Source organism: Brassica oleracea, unplaced genomic scaffold (genome assembly GCF_000695525.1).
Source record: "Brassica oleracea var. oleracea cultivar TO1000 unplaced genomic scaffold, BOL UnpScaffold00613, whole genome shotgun sequence".
Classification (NCBI taxonomy): domain Eukaryota; kingdom Viridiplantae; phylum Streptophyta; class Magnoliopsida; order Brassicales; family Brassicaceae; genus Brassica; species Brassica oleracea.
The window spans coordinates 13,698-29,494 of record NW_013617425.1 but is presented as its reverse complement, the minus strand read 5'-3'; the positions used below and the strand labels follow the sequence as shown (position 1 = coordinate 29,494).

The following is a 15,797-nucleotide window of genomic DNA, read 5'->3' as shown; positions in this document are numbered from 1 at the left end:
CCATTCTAACCCTCTAATTGTACAATTAAGTTTTTATTCAAAATAAATTTTTAAAATTTATTATATATTATTTTTTACATGTGTTAAATCGTAAAAGTGATTTAGGTAAAAAAAATCGACGTTAACCCTATTACTTCTTTTCACCACTCCATCCAACCAACCAAGAAGAGGTGATTTCTTTCGTTGTAGAAGCCTTTTTTCCGGCCTATGAAGTTTGAGCTTTTTTTTCATTCTGGGTTTTCAGTTCTCTATCTTTCTCAACTTAATCGTGGTGATTTCTTTCGCTGGATGGCGTCAGTTTCTACTAATGCACAAACAATAGTGTTTCACAAATTTGTCTCTGTTTCAATATTTTCTAAACGGTTGATCAGTTTTGTTTCGAGTCAACAACAATAGTGTTCAATCTTAACTTGATTTCTGGATTTTATTCTTTGTTCAGCCACGAGAACATATCAATTACGAAATGTGTGAAACCAATGTGTATATATATGTGTGAAGACAAACGCAAACAACTCAGCAAAGTTTCAAAGTTAATTAGATTTTATAATTGTTAAATTGTCACATTTTATGATTGAGGAACCAGACATGCTGGTTTTGTAAAATCTTATTAAACTCCAGTGTAATTTGGGTGACATCATGAAGATAACAAGAGCAAAAGAGGATGATGGCATATGTTTTTTTTTGAGGTGAGTTTAAAAAGATTCTTCACAAAAGTAAAGAAAATACTTTCAAGATCTGCTAAATATTTTACCAACCGTTTTTAACAAAAAATTTTAAAAAATCCAGTAGAAAATGGATTCTACTATACGTAGGTTATAGAGGACACCGTAGATGTTATAGTTTGCTGGTAACAGTTGAAAGATAAGACAGTAGAATGTTGATATTATCAGTAGTAGACGCGATTTAAAGTGTAGACGCTCAGATCTGCCGTCTTTTAGAATATCTCTTATATATTAATTAAGAATCATTTAAAAAATAGTAATTTTATAGTTTGTAATATTTACAAATTAAACTTGCTGATGTGACAGTTAATTAGAACCCAATTTCACTGATGTGGCATGTTTAGAATCGATTGGAAAATTAGTTTAGTCTAATTTAAATTTGATAGGAAATGTTATATTAACCCAAATACGTGGAGAAGACTTTGTTATATGATAAACACATTTATAAACAGAACTCAAAGAAAAAATAAACAATAAAAACGAGACATGAGAATTGTAGAGAAGATGACGGCAAAGGCGATGGCGAATGAGAACTAGGGCATCGATGCCTTTTCGAGATGGGGATTTTGGAAATCAAAGGATTAAAGCGGTGCAGATTCGGTTTGATACTCATCAGGATGAAGGTCTGGGAAGATATGTTAAGGGAAAGATGGATATCGTGGGGGTGGTTTCATCATTTCATATTAAGGAAGAACATGATCGATGGGCATTGTTGGCGGTTTTCAGTTTCTGGTTTTTTATTTTCTTTTATCTTAATAAGCTCTATGAGCATTCAATGGTTTAGGGTCTGTTGGTTTTATTGGCGTATTGTTTTGTGATTATTCTATGAGTTTGGAGCTCTTTCTTCATATACAAGTCACTTATGTTATGGTACAATTGCTGGAGCTTTGGAGTACATTGCTTATATGATAAAAAATTTCAGGAACTGGCAAGAATCAGGGATACCGGTTACAGAGGGTTACGGCTTTAGTTTGGTCTCATCAAACCAACTAAAGACACTGTTCCAGTACAACCAGCTGGATGGAAAAGCTTTTCTTTTGGTGATTCATTTCGATGGGTTGGGTACAAGAGGGAAAGTATGGCTAAGGGTGCAAGTGCATGATCTTCCTAACACATCCAGATTGGTGTATGATGGTCTTTTTGTGGAAAAGGGTAGCAATTTTTAGAAGATACAAAACTTATGGGGTTATGGTTTCTTCGCCATCATGGGATTATTGTGTACAATAATAATAATAAGTTCGAGATTTTTTGAGTTGGAATTTTGGGTCCCAAACATTGATTAAGTTGCAAGCATCTGTAGTCGTATCGTGCTTAAAATGGTGGCTTCTTTGGATTATGAGAAATAAGAATATAATGGTATTGTTTTATTGTTGTTTATCTCGGTGGGATATTGGATATCGATATTATTTTAGAGCTTCACTTTATAACTTTGGTCCTGGTGTTAGAAATTGTTCTCCTGAGGACCATCTGAAGGAAGAAAGGCGTTTTGCCTCAAGTTTCAAATAGTTAGTTTTGACTCAGTCTAGGGTGAATAATAATACAAGTACACGGTCTCATTTTTGGGCTTCTCAAAGTGGAGTAGACAGGAGAGTTTTGGATAGAAGCATGGAAAAAATCATCATCAGTTTTGGAGTACGCACATCGATTGATCAGGTATCATTACACCCCGATGGTATCTAACAAAACTAAAAGGCCAATATACTGAGTAGAGAATGTGTCCACGTAGGATCAATAATTCAGACCAATCAGGAACATGTAATTGGACACGTCAGACAGGCCTCACGGTCGAGCAATATTTCGTGTGGGCTTCATCCGATAAGCTTGCCATTTGGGCTTTATCGGATTTTTATTTGCCCGATGGGACACAGATCACAAAAAAAAACCGTCAAAGGATAACGATTCTCTTCACCTCTACCACTTCGTCTTCTCCGATCGAAGAGCAAAGAAGCCGAGAACTAATCGAGCCACTTCTACACAATCAATACTTTCATTTCAATCAATCAATACCTTCTTAATGATTTCGTTTCACCTCCCTCTTTTCCTCCTTTATATACTGATCTTCTTTCTTTCATACAAACCAAAATCCTAAAACCACTCAAAGCTCAATCCATGGCGATGAAACCACAATTACGGGTATGAAATTTTCTTTTGCTTAGTAAGAAAGAACCTTTGTGAAGATTAGGGTTTGTTGTTTGGACGATGCGTGGATGGTTACGGAAACGAAGCATGATCCTGTGCTCTTTCTTGAGACTCTCCATGTAAGCTATTGGAGATGATTTCTCAGCGTGTAACCTTTGTTTGGAGTCTCTTATGAGAGCGACCGAACCAAAACTACCTCGGCCAAGAAAACATACAAACTCTAGTACTGAAGAAGATTGGCCAACGACATTCGGAGCTTTGCTGTTGTCTTCTCTAGTCATCACCATCTTAGTCATTCTCTGTAATTAGGTTTTTGACTCTATTTTTTATTTTGTTTCTGGTTTGAGAAACAAGTAATCGAATCAGTGATAGCTTTAGAGAGGAGTCTCTAGCGTTCTTATTTATATGAAGCTACTTGAGTAGGTTGTTCACTATTGGCTTTGGGTTTTCACTATTTCCTTTTGTTTTTGTTGATTATCATGTTTAATTTTTTTTGAACTAAATTATCATGTTTAATTTCCTTTTTAGTTTATTCTTTCCCTTTTTTTGTAATTCCTCAAAGTTTCAATTGATTTTCAGATTTGCATTCTTATTTATCTTATTTATAAGAAGCTGAGTTTGTTTATATGTTGTTCACTGTTTCCTTTTTAGTTGTATCTTTCCTTTTTTCTTATTTCTCAAAATTTAAATTGATTTTAAACTGATATTATTGTTTTTTTATTTAGTTTTTAGATTTTGAGTTTTTCAAATTTTAGGGGATGATTGGTAGTTGTTGTAGGTGATGTCCACATCCATATTTATTTTTAAAGCACCAAATTCAGAGCAATCAAGCTTTAAATTTTTTTTTTGAAATCACAGCTCTTGAAATAACCTACAGCTATACAAGTGCTCTGCAGAGCCAAATATCCAAAGCAATTTTTTAGTGCTTTCCATAAAATTCTACAGCAATAAAATCTAAAGCCACAGCAAAAAATCTACAGATTTTTTTTCTACAGCAAAAATTTTAAAGCTACAGCCCTTACCAATCAGACCCTTAGTTTCTGATTTTTCTGTAGATTTTAGCTTTCCGAAAAACTTGGATGATGATTTAGATTTTAAAAACTTGGATGATGATTTAGATTTTAAAAACTTGATATGATTTATGGCTCGGCAGTAGATGGATGCAGTGACTCCCTCTCCAAGTTTTGAGTCTTTGTTTTGTGTTACTAAGTTTTCGAGTCTTCCACTCCAAGTATCAAGTAAACTATAAAAGGGAACGTTGGGATCTCATTCTGTGACACACAACATGCAAATTTGTCATTTCTTGTATGAGAGTACAACGCAAAGTGTTGGTTCATTACCTTCATACGACGGGTTCGTGTAATATGGCATCGTTTATTGTTTTATTATATAAGTTTTGTTTGGTATTAATATATGCTGCAATTATTCAACATAAATCATGGTCCTACAGTTTTAATATCGGAAAAATACTAAAAAAATATGTTTCATATAATATTCTTTAGATATCATTTTTCTTCTTCTGTATGGTGGAAGTGATAGACATTCACTGAATGGGTAGTCCAGAAAAGTTAAAAAAGAAACTAATTTTTGTATGGTTGTGATAAGCAATAAGCAATGTATTATTGAATATCGAAAGTGAATCCCAAGGACCCTTCTCCTTGGGTAAACTGAATCGCAGAGACGAACCCTCTCACGACTTCAATCTTCTCTAACAAACTTTCTCTAACAACAGACTCTCATTATTTATACTTCTCTCGACTCACCATCAATTATCTTCACTTCCCTCCAATTAATATTCCACGTCATCTCGTATTAAGTCTTTCTTAACTCCTCTGCCTCTCTTCCTGATGTATGCTCTCCAGGGTCTATCAAGCTTGCCCTCAAGCTTAAAATCTGGAAACTGCATAACCAAGTCTCTCACACGGAGCCATGATTGCTCATAACCAGGTAAACCTTTCCACTGGATTAATGCCTCCAAATGAATGTGTGAATGTTTTTCTGTTTGACTAATTTAAACTGTGTAATAATACTAGTATATATTAGATTCTTTTAAACATTTCAATAGCAATCATCAGGCAAAGACAAAGATACATTAATTATACTGTTCTTAACTGTGCAACAACAATTAAATCAAGACGTAAACTCAACTGAAGGAAACTTAAATACGACTCTCTTTAACAACCGAGACCTAACTCAGCAGATCAAATCTTTAGGTCTTGGAACCATCATCATCGGTCTCCTCCTTGTCTTCTACCATAATATTCTCTCATAACATTATTGTGTCTTATCACTTATGACAGGAAGGGGATAGTACTGAAGCATATGATGTAGCCTTGGTGCAAACAAAAGGATGTTTCAGCAGATCCGCTGCGGTGGCTCTGCGTGAGGGATGCAACGCCATGCACCGCCTCAAGAAGTCGTTGGCCAGCGGAGATACTAGTCTCGGAAGCCTCCACTTGTAGCAACATTCTCCCATCTTCACTGGACGGCCTCCAAACATCTGAAGCACAACACACCCTAGAGACCACATGTCAACACCCGGTCCAATCATCTTCACTCGGTTGGGTCTTAAAGACTCAGGGGGCATGTACTCCTTTGTACCGCCAGACAAGGACCTTGGATTCGTACAAGAAGGCTCCTTAGATAGACCGAAGTCAGCAAGATTGAGATCCCACGGCTCTCCGACAATCTTGGAAGGGAAGAGGAGAACGTTAGCCGGCTTGAGGTCGCAGTGAACGTAGCCCCGAGAGTGAAGAGCCTCGAGTCCTTGAAGGATCATGAGTGCAGCACGTCTGATCATATCCTCAGGCATTGGTTGGCCACTGAAGCTGGAGATGAAGTTGTGGAGAGTACCTTTGGAGGCAAACTCCATGTACATGTAACAATGGTCGAGGTTGATACCTATGTGAAGATTAGGGTTTGTGGTTTGGACGATGCGTGGATGGTTACGGAAACGAAGCATGATCCTATGCTCTTTCTTGAGACTCTCCATGTAAGCTATCGGAGATGATTTCTCAGCGTGTAACCTTTGTTTGGAGTCTCTTATGAGAGCGACCGAACCAAAACTACCTCGGCCAAGAAAACAGACAAACTCTAGCTAGTACTGAAGGAGATTGGCCAACAACATTCCAAGCTTTGCTGTTGTCTTCTCTTATCATCACCATCTTGGTCATACTCTGTAATTAGGGTTTTTGACTCTATTTTGTGTGTTTGTTTTTGGTTTGAGAAACAAGTAATCGAATCAATGATAGCTTTAGAGAGTAGTCTCTAGCGTTCTTATTTATATGAAGCTACTTGAGTAGGTTGTTCACTGTTTATTTTTGTTGATTATCATGTTTAATTTTTTTTTGAACTAAATTATCATGTTTAATTTCCTTTTTAGTTTCTTCTTTCCTTTTTTTTTGTTATTCCTCAAAGTTTCAATTGATTTTCAGATTTGCACCAAAATTTAGGCTAAACCAAAAAATAATAGAAAACCACAACTATTTTGATGTATTGTTTAGCTATAAAGATCATTTATGGAGCATTTGATGTATTGTTAATATATATGGTTCAAATGTTGAAATAACTTTGAAAGAGCTTTTACTAATGATTAATAAAATTACATTGTATTTCTTATATTCTTTTCGATGATGAATCCAACTAAAAATATTTTGAGGAAAAAATGAATTTATCTCAAATTCTTAATCGAATAAGATATTTTATTTAAAATGAAACGTTATATAAAAAAATCAATAAAACCCCATACTTTCAGAAAACTGTAAACCACATCCCTCGATAACTCAATCCGGTTAAACTAAATATTGAATCCTGTAGCCTACTAAATCCAAATCCTGATCACCACCATTCACCAATAGGAAAAGTGTGACTTGGCCCTTTTTCTAGTTTCTTTTTGGAAGATGAACACCGCCGCACTTATGCCAGTTATTCCCTACTGCACCAAAGTAGTTTGTAACCAAACATTAATCCAACTGTTCATATTCAAAATTTTGAGCTTTTACAACTGTTTAATTACCTGACGGCTTATGCGCTGACTTGCATCTTTGGATTCTTTGATACAATTATGTTGATGTTGTTTCTTGCTCTACCATTGGGTCTCTTGCTCAGTGGTTCCACTCTTTATTCCTCACATTATTGATCCAAATTAATTCACAAGCATTTCAAAGCTAAAATGTTCGTAAGCTTTTAGTGCACAGAACCAATTCTTTAGGAAAATACTTTTAAGGTGTTTCCTCCTCTTTTTCCTAGTCATCAAAAAATTAAGTGAGTCAATGCTACTCACAACCCTTCAAAAAGAAAATTAAAAGTTGCACTACTTAAAACGAATTTAAAATCTACCACATCAGAGTTAAGATTTATTTTCGTCATCTGCGTCAGATTCACCAGCTTCAATGTTGGCCTTTTGATCATTCAACCCAGTGGCGTTTGATTTCTCCAAGATCATCATAGGCGGTGCGTTACTTTCCAAACTGGACCTTCCCGTGAACAGGTCCCCAAAAGGGAAGAAAAATGCAGTGGCAGCATTGTACGATCTATTTATCATGAAAACATATGCTGAGCGATTACAAATAACCTAGTCATTAAAGCCAAGATAGTCGACACGAATATTTTACCAGCATATTGATAGGTATTCTCGAGACGGAGCAAGCTAGAAACTGAGAGAAGGTAGCATTGATATTCCTTTCGGTGTATCAGAGAGAAACTGAGACACTGGTCTCAGTAGGTACACACGATGCGGTTGTGACATTGATGGATCCATCGAAGAACGTGGCAGAAAGAGGAAAAAAGAAAGCTAAATCTTTGTTAGAGCTTTTCCACAAAACATCCCAATTGTTCAGTTATAAGATTAATATCTTTTCAGTCGATTTCATCTTTGGTTAGCCAAGAGCGTTTTCCAGAATCGCACTCTTTGGCTTGCTGCGTAATTATTTTGATATCTTTCTTACGGAAATGGGAAGACTTATTACATAATGTATACTTGGATTTAATGGCTGATCAAGTGTCTTACCAGACATAAAAGAACATAGCAAAATTTTAAATCTTCTATTCTTGAATATTTTAAAAAACTAAACATAGAGAACATAATCAATCTTCTCATATAAAAGCTTTGGGATCAATAGCTAAATCTAATTGGTCAAATATGCCACCTCGATAAGTAAAATTCTCAACACCCAATTTCTTCCTCTATAACTTTCGAGATCTCCCATCAAAATCATTTTAAGGCATAAAATTGTAAGCAAAAAGAACCGGTGAATATACACACTTTCTACAATTTTAATTTAAGAAGATAGGCTAAAAAGTTCATATGAACCCCACCTAACAAGTTCTTATATTTAATCGTCTCTCTCTTAGCCAATCCGCTTACGTTTTTAAATAGTACTTAAATTATTCATCTACACAATAAATATACACACATTGCATTTTTCAATAAATAATTTTTCCTTACATTCCTAATGGTAACTAAATATGTGACTCTCAAAAGTGTTGCGACTGTTCTAATGATAACTTCCTCATTTTAAACAAATCGCGACATCATCAAACGACTAAATACAAAATCATCGCACCATTAGAACACTAATACAAATAGAATTTTTTTTATATCATAATTCTAAGTACAGTTTTTGGGTTAAAACACAAAGTGCTAATTTAAAATTAATTTTTAAACAACAAGATAAATATTATTCGACATAATAAAATAATTCCTGCCCTAGTATGTAATGTTACGACGTCCACGTGTGCGGATAAAACACACAATTCAATTAATTTAATACTCCATCCGTTTCATAATATAAGTAGTTTTGGCTAAAAGCACGAAGATTAAGAATTTTTTTTTTTTTTTTAAAGTACTTTATAATAAATAGGTTAGATATAATTTAATCAATAAAAAATAAGTCTATTTTATTTGATTGGTCACACTGTATTCAATAAATATAAAAGTTACCTAGAAATACGAAAACTACTTACATTTTGAAACAAAAACGTTTTCTTAAAACTACTTACAATATGAAACGGAGGGAGTACTAACTAGACCCTGACCCGCGCGCCAGCGCGGATATGAATTTTCAGTTTTTAATTATTTATTTTATTAAATGATGTATTTGTAATATTCGTTCATATTATATTCATTAAGTAAATATTTTTTTTTGCTTCTTAAACTATCTATTTTTTTACGAATGTGTAATATCATATAAAAAATATAAATAAATGAGTATAGAGTTAATAAGATAATTTTAAAAACAGAAATTTTTCTTTCGTGTGCGATATCATATAAATAATGATCTGCCAAGTTAACAAAAATCATGATTATTTTATGTGTAATTTTTTTTATTTTGACCATTTCTTTAAAACTATATTAAATTTTACATATTTTAATTAAAAAATTTTAATATCTTTACCTTTTCATTTGAAATGCAACTCAATATTTTTTTAATAATTATAACAAAATATTTAAAAAATATTTTTAGAATTTGTTTGAAAAATATGAAAATTACATTTTAAATTAAAATTATCCTAAAATATGATAAGTTTTGATGTAAACGAAAACTCAAATTATGTCAAAATAATGATATTCAATGATAATAACAATTTTAATTGATTATTTTTAAAAAAATACATTTACCAAAATATTTTTTGAAAGAAAATTCATTTATCTTTCAAATATAAAATAAAAATATTATAATTAAATAATAAAAAATATAAATAAAAACCATAAATTTAGCAAATGACAATTGAGTTATATTATGCTAAAATTTTCTTTCTAACAATTTATCAAATGACAAATGAGTTATGAGCAAATAATACCGAATAATTTTTAAAAACATAGCCATTCTTAAATATTTTTTGAATAAATAATTTTTTTTATTTTTTATTTTTTTTGTACAACTTAAAAATAATATCCGTACAATTGTGTGAGTCAAATTCTAATTTTATTGATGCAAGTTATATATTAGTGCTGCATGTTTTAGGTAACATTTTAATGATGCACGTTTTTAAAAATCTCCATTATTAAAATTATGCATGTAAGGATAACTCATGAGTTTTTTTGGTTGGTTAAATGACATTATGTCCAAATTTATTTAAGGATATTTCGTTAAGGTAACTGAAAAAGACAAACAATAAAATAGGAAGTTTAAATTCATTTAAGCATATTTCATTAATGTAACTGAAAAGACAAGTAATAAATTAGACAGTTTTATTCATTTTAAGATATTTCATAAATGCAACTGAAAATGACAAGCAAAAAAAAAGGGAATTTAATTAATAAAATAAGAACATTTTCAAATGGGTACTTCCCTTTTAATAATATTGATGTTGGCATAGAGCGAAGCCCCATGCGTCGGTAGACGAAACAAAAAAGCAAGTCCTTTAAAAGTCTACTATTCACTATTTAAAGTTATTATTTTAATTTGTGTTGTATGTATTATTGTTATTTGTAATATCTAAAGATTTGTTTATTTACAAAATTGATTAAGCGAGAGAAGGATAATCAATGTGACAAAAAAAAAAGAGAGAAGGATAATCAGTCAGAATTTATATAAATTCTCAAATTAATTTGTTATTAACTTTCGCAGACCATTTTACAAAGGGCGATCATAAATATTCACAAGGCTAATAAACAAATTTTTTTTTTTTTTTTTTTTTTTTTGTAACACCAGAGAAACTAGAGGTTTCATTTTGTAAATAGCGTAAAATAAAAGCAAACCGGTATGCATGAGAAAAACATAAAATGACAAATCTCTGAAGAAAAAGCTAATCCCTTTAATCCTCACATCCAACTCATTTTGGCTGCTAATAATTTTACTTTTAACTAGCGGTATTCCGGCGCTACGCGCCGGGTTCGTATGTTTTATTTTAAATAAATTTACAATTTATTTTATGGGTTTAGTAAAGAAAATATGTTGAAAGAGAGACATATTTTTTTTCCAATATATTTTACAGTTGTTAGCAATCTTAGTGTACTTTGTTTTGAAGTTGCTTTGACCATAGTGGAATAGCATAAGTGGTTGCAACTGATCGATTTAATAAAGGTAGAATAAAAAACTGATAGTCGTAACAAAGTTAATTTAGTTGAAATTTAAACATAAAGTAAAGTTGATGTTCGAAAAGGAAAAATGTATTTACTTTCCAATTGATTTCAATGATATGCTGTAATGGGAAGTTTTAGAAGCCAATTATTTGGAATTTAATTCACTATATGGGAATATATGTACCAACACATCTTTAAAAAAAACAAATTGAGAGATATACCTTGATCGTAATTATAATCCAGAGAATTTAATCATAATCCACCTAAGTTTTTGTCCAAAAAAAAGAGAAAAAATCCACCTAAGTTTCTATAATATTTTAAAATAATTAAAATAATGCTCCCACAAAATTTTTATTTTAAAATGTTCAGATTAGTAGTTCAAATTAATTTTCAATATATTTTGTTAGTTTGTAAAAGTGAAATACTAAGGTTTGGGTTGATACTTGTTTTTAGGTGTCGACCTATCTGATATGTACTTTTTCAAAAGAAAAATAACGATCTATCTGATAAGAGCATGCGCAGTGGTAAAAATTTGGGAGTCTTTTATAATTAAAATTAAATAAAATAAATAGAAAGTAAATGAAAAAAGAAGAGAGAAGGAATGATAGATTATTTATAAAGTGACTCACGTTATAAACATAAAATACTCAGCAAATAATACAAATTCACAATCCTATAAACCTTTTAAAAAACAAAAAGCTTAATTGTTGGTAAACGGCCTATTATTAATATTAACACGTATAAGCTCAGTTAAAAGTTAAGGCTTGTACTTAACTTAATATGTTCCGGAGAACTTCATAATACTTTAAGATCTAGTAGATGGGTTCAATATCAAATATTGTTTGAGGTTGACAAAATATTTTCCTTCTAGAGAACAGAATACTTTTTAAAACCAAACAATCAAAAATAATAAAAACTACGTACGGAAGCAGATAGTTGCAGGAATACTTTTATTATTTCACAGAAATTTTAAAAAGAGACAGTAGAGTACTTGTAAACTCGCTATCTAGATGGAGTACGATACTGCAGATTTTAGCCACAACGTTGCTTCTTTCTAGAGGAGCCACATAGTTCAGTAATAACATGTTGGAGATAGCGGTCACACCAATCTCACGGGATGCCTTCATCGACGACCACTCCAGTGATGCCTCTGCTGTTAGCTGAAGAAATTTGTGAAACCGGACCAGTTCCTCGCATATCATCGCCTGGGTCGTTGTGACCTTTATGTAAAGAGAACAACATTTAGATAACTTATCCATGTATGGCAGACCCAACCTATAAAGTGAAGTTGATGTATAAACCTGATTCTCAAAATTAGGAAGAGGTAGGGGCTGGTTGCGATCAAATATGTGTGAGATCGTGAAAGACTGATCTTTGGTAAGAAATTAAAATCTGTAAGCTTGAGCTGGAATGTGAAAGTCCCCCCCACAATATCAGCAGGGCATTGTGGAAGCACCATGTTATGTGAGTCTTCCTGTCCAGCGGCCTGTGCAACATGAAGCTATGAGTATCTCATAATAAATAGGAGATTTTACAACTGCTACCATGAGTTTTGAAATTCCAGCATCATGTACATTTGTCAACTTGCTCATTTCATCGTCAAAACCAACTAACACAGAGTCGTATACATCCAACATATTCATCTCAACACGGTACCTTGTTGCAAAAGAAAAAAAAGAAATATGCATGAGTTGTTAGGGGGCAGCAAGGATGAGGACTGGATTATAAGTAATTATACGTGTTCATGCAAAAGGGAATGCGGAGTGGAGCACCTAACAACTCTGGCAGACTTGTCATCATTACATACATCGCATGTCAAAAAAGAATGAAAACCCCTATAGAAGTTTACGTGAGCACTTTGATCATGCGATATAGCACCACCCATTGGCTGTTTCAAGGTTGCATACTTCTCCAGTGAAGAGGAACTCTGCAACCTGTGATGCTTTGAGTCAGTAAAAGATAAGCAGAAAATATTTAATGGAAGGGACTGACTTAGAGTTTTACCTGCGGTGGGAAGTTGAGGACATAGGAATTCAGTTCTGACACTGTCAATGATTCTATCTTCTTGAGGACGAACCCTCTCCGTTTCGCTGAACCCTGTGGAAAGCTCAACGTTAGGGCGGTGAGCATGAAACCAAATTAACAAATATAGCAAATTATGATTAAAATTAGTGGCTACAACAAACAGTGGCTGAGAACTCTCAGGTGGCCTAGTGGCAGTACTGAAGGGCTTCTCACACACGACTACCCGAGGTCGCCAGTTCGATACTCGGGGATAGCGGGGTGGTACTGGGTTAGCTAAAAAATCCCGCACTCGCAGATGGCCTGGGCCTAAGGTCCTAGAGGTTTCTCGGGTGCGCCTTGGGGATTTCTGGTGAGGTGGCCCTTCGGAGTGAGCCCAGTCACTATAAAAAGTTTAACCTGTACAGTTTAACCAGGACGAGTTAGTCTGGTGGTGTACGGCTTGCGGCTGCAAGTACGTCCTCCGGGTTCGATTCGCACTGGCCACTAGGGAATTTACATGCGGACTTGCTCTGGCGCCCGAGACCGAAGACCGTTGCCTGGCCATGATCCACCCTCGGGTGTGCGTCCGCGCCGCTAAGGTTTCGGTCTCTAGTCTGGACCACCACGGTGGGGCCAGGACACTCGGATATAAAAAAAAAAAAAACAAACAGTGGCTGGCCACACCAGCCGCAAACAAATTATCATGGAGTTGTATAGCTATCCCGTCAAAAGCACTCACACATACATTAGTGGTCATGCGTTGTCAAGGATTTGGAAACGAACTGATTTTTTTTTAAAAACTATACAACCCCTTTATCGTAGGGAGTTTGAAATAGAAATGGAAATAAGATAGTATGACCTGTGAACGTGTATGGTTGCCATGAGTCATGAGGCGTTGAATTTTTGCGTTTCTTCATTGTATGTCGTCTTAGACCCATAATTTCACCAACCATATATATGCGAAGTTTTACCTGCAACATGCTCATAAATACCCCCGTCTTTGAGATTATGTCAGAAGGTATTGAGTCGGTGCACACTGATTGACCTATGAATCATAGTTTACTATGAACAAAAAAGTAATATGTGATACATTTTCAGACATATACAAAATCAAGAGATAAAGTATTATAAGTACACTAAAAGAAGCAACCAGCAGAAACCCCTAGAGAATTAAAAAAAGAAGCAAAACTCGAGAAAATTTTCTGTTTCACTGAGAAACCACAACAGCCTGGACCACCGAAACCTCTATCAAAATCAACGATATAACCACTGAGAGAGAAATAGCATGGTAAGATCATAGACATAGGACAGAGATAATGAGAGACAAATCATTCGAACAAAACATCACAAAACATAGTTACAATCGCACGAATTGAGAAAAGAATGTGTCTCAGTTACCTTTCCATCAAGCAGGACCATATCCATACCCATCAAATCTCCAACGTTCTCGACATTCCTACTCCGGCCTGCCCTGAGCCATTACCGGATTTTGTGACAGAGATTTAGAGTTATGCGAGTAAAGGCAGACCAATAGATGGATGTGAAGAATCACAAACCCTTTATATATATATATCGGAACGGCGATCTGAACCTAACTGTAGTTTCGTCGGTGAGTTCGAGCCGCTAGAAGAAAATGGGAGAAAACCCTAAACCACTTGTGGGTTGAGACAGCTTGAAGAAGACTGGGCTCCACTCTAGGCTTCATACACAAATACTATAAAGCTCAGTTCACACTTCCGTATCAGACAACGTAAGAAACAAAACCAAGAAAAAAAAACACAAACAACTCAGGTGTTGACACGTGTCGAGATTTGCCCTCTCCTACCTAATGATGTGGCTTAATGAGGAGAGAGGCAAGTCTGTTTTATTGTATAAGACTAGGGGTTGGCCCGCCCTACGGGCGGCTGAGTTTACATTAAAACTAATTTATATTAAAAATATATTTTAATTTTAAAAAATATTTGAAAAATGAATTTATATTGAAAATAATAAATTTTATTTTCATTATAAATCATATTGCAAATTTTGGTTTGAATTGAAAAGACTACTATCATTTTTTTGTTTGAGAACACAATTATTAAATAAAAATATGGAAAATGTAATGATTTATATTTTTTCTATTTGATTTCTATTTCCATTTGATATAGATGAAGTAAATTGAAAGTAAGAATAACAAATATATTTCTTTTATTTCTAAAAGAATCAAATTTTAATATTATTACAATAACTAATTTTCTCACGATAATAAATTAATACATCTACCTCCAAGTTAAATCAATTGAAAATCAAATGTAGTGGGATAAAATTATAAAAAGTTATATTTTAAAATAATATATAAATAGTTTCAATAATGTCATAAAAATAATTAGTATGTATTATGTAACAACAAATTATGTTTGATTATGTTTTTATTAGTTTTTCAAATTATAATTAAATTTTCTTTAATTTTTTGAACTTTTTTTAGCATTTTAATCTATAAAAAATTGTTTTAGCATTTTTGAACTTTTTTAAAAAAAAATTTGTTGGAAATTTCGGTCATGCTATTTGAAAATATTTTATAGATTAACAGTGTTAGAAATTAATAAAATATTACATTTCTAGTAGAATTCCACTTGAGTTTCATACCATATCATATCAAATAATTTACTTTGAATAAGTTAGAGTGAACCAAACATAATTTAACCAAAATAGCCTAAATGTAGCATAACCATTAATAATTTGAAAATTAAGAGGAATCAAACTGCATATCTGAAAATTGTTTTTCTCTTCAAAGACTAAAGCTAAAAGAAGTAACTAAATCTTTTAATCTTTTTGGCTATATTGAATGAAACTATATAATTCCTATATTGAATGATGCAATGAAATATGGAGAGGTCTTCATCGTTATTTATAGAATAAAAATTCTG

At 33.3% G+C, this 15,797-nt stretch overlaps 2 protein-coding genes across 2 annotated transcripts; one reads left to right on the top strand and one right to left on the bottom strand.

The window, feature by feature from the left end:
* The first annotated feature begins 1,203 nt into the window (after nucleotides 1-1,203).
* Nucleotides 1,204-1,922, top strand: LOC106319758. The gene is made up of 2 exons (XM_013758146.1): nucleotides 1,204-1,454; nucleotides 1,645-1,922. Exons 1-2 carry the CDS (start codon nucleotides 1,249-1,251, stop codon nucleotides 1,886-1,888), a joined length of 450 nt encoding a protein of 149 aa, XP_013613600.1. The 5' UTR covers nucleotides 1,204-1,248; the 3' UTR covers nucleotides 1,889-1,922.
* A 3,226-nt stretch (nucleotides 1,923-5,148) lies between these two features.
* Nucleotides 5,149-12,089, bottom strand: LOC106319749 (serine/threonine-protein kinase PAK 4-like). The gene is made up of 2 exons (XM_013758139.1): nucleotides 11,907-12,089; nucleotides 5,149-5,958 (listed from the first exon to the last, which is right to left on the bottom strand). The coding sequence occupies exons 1-2, from the start codon at nucleotides 12,087-12,089 to the stop codon at nucleotides 5,149-5,151; spliced, it is 993 nt and encodes a 330-aa protein (XP_013613593.1).
* Nucleotides 12,090-15,797: the final 3,708 nt, after the last annotated feature.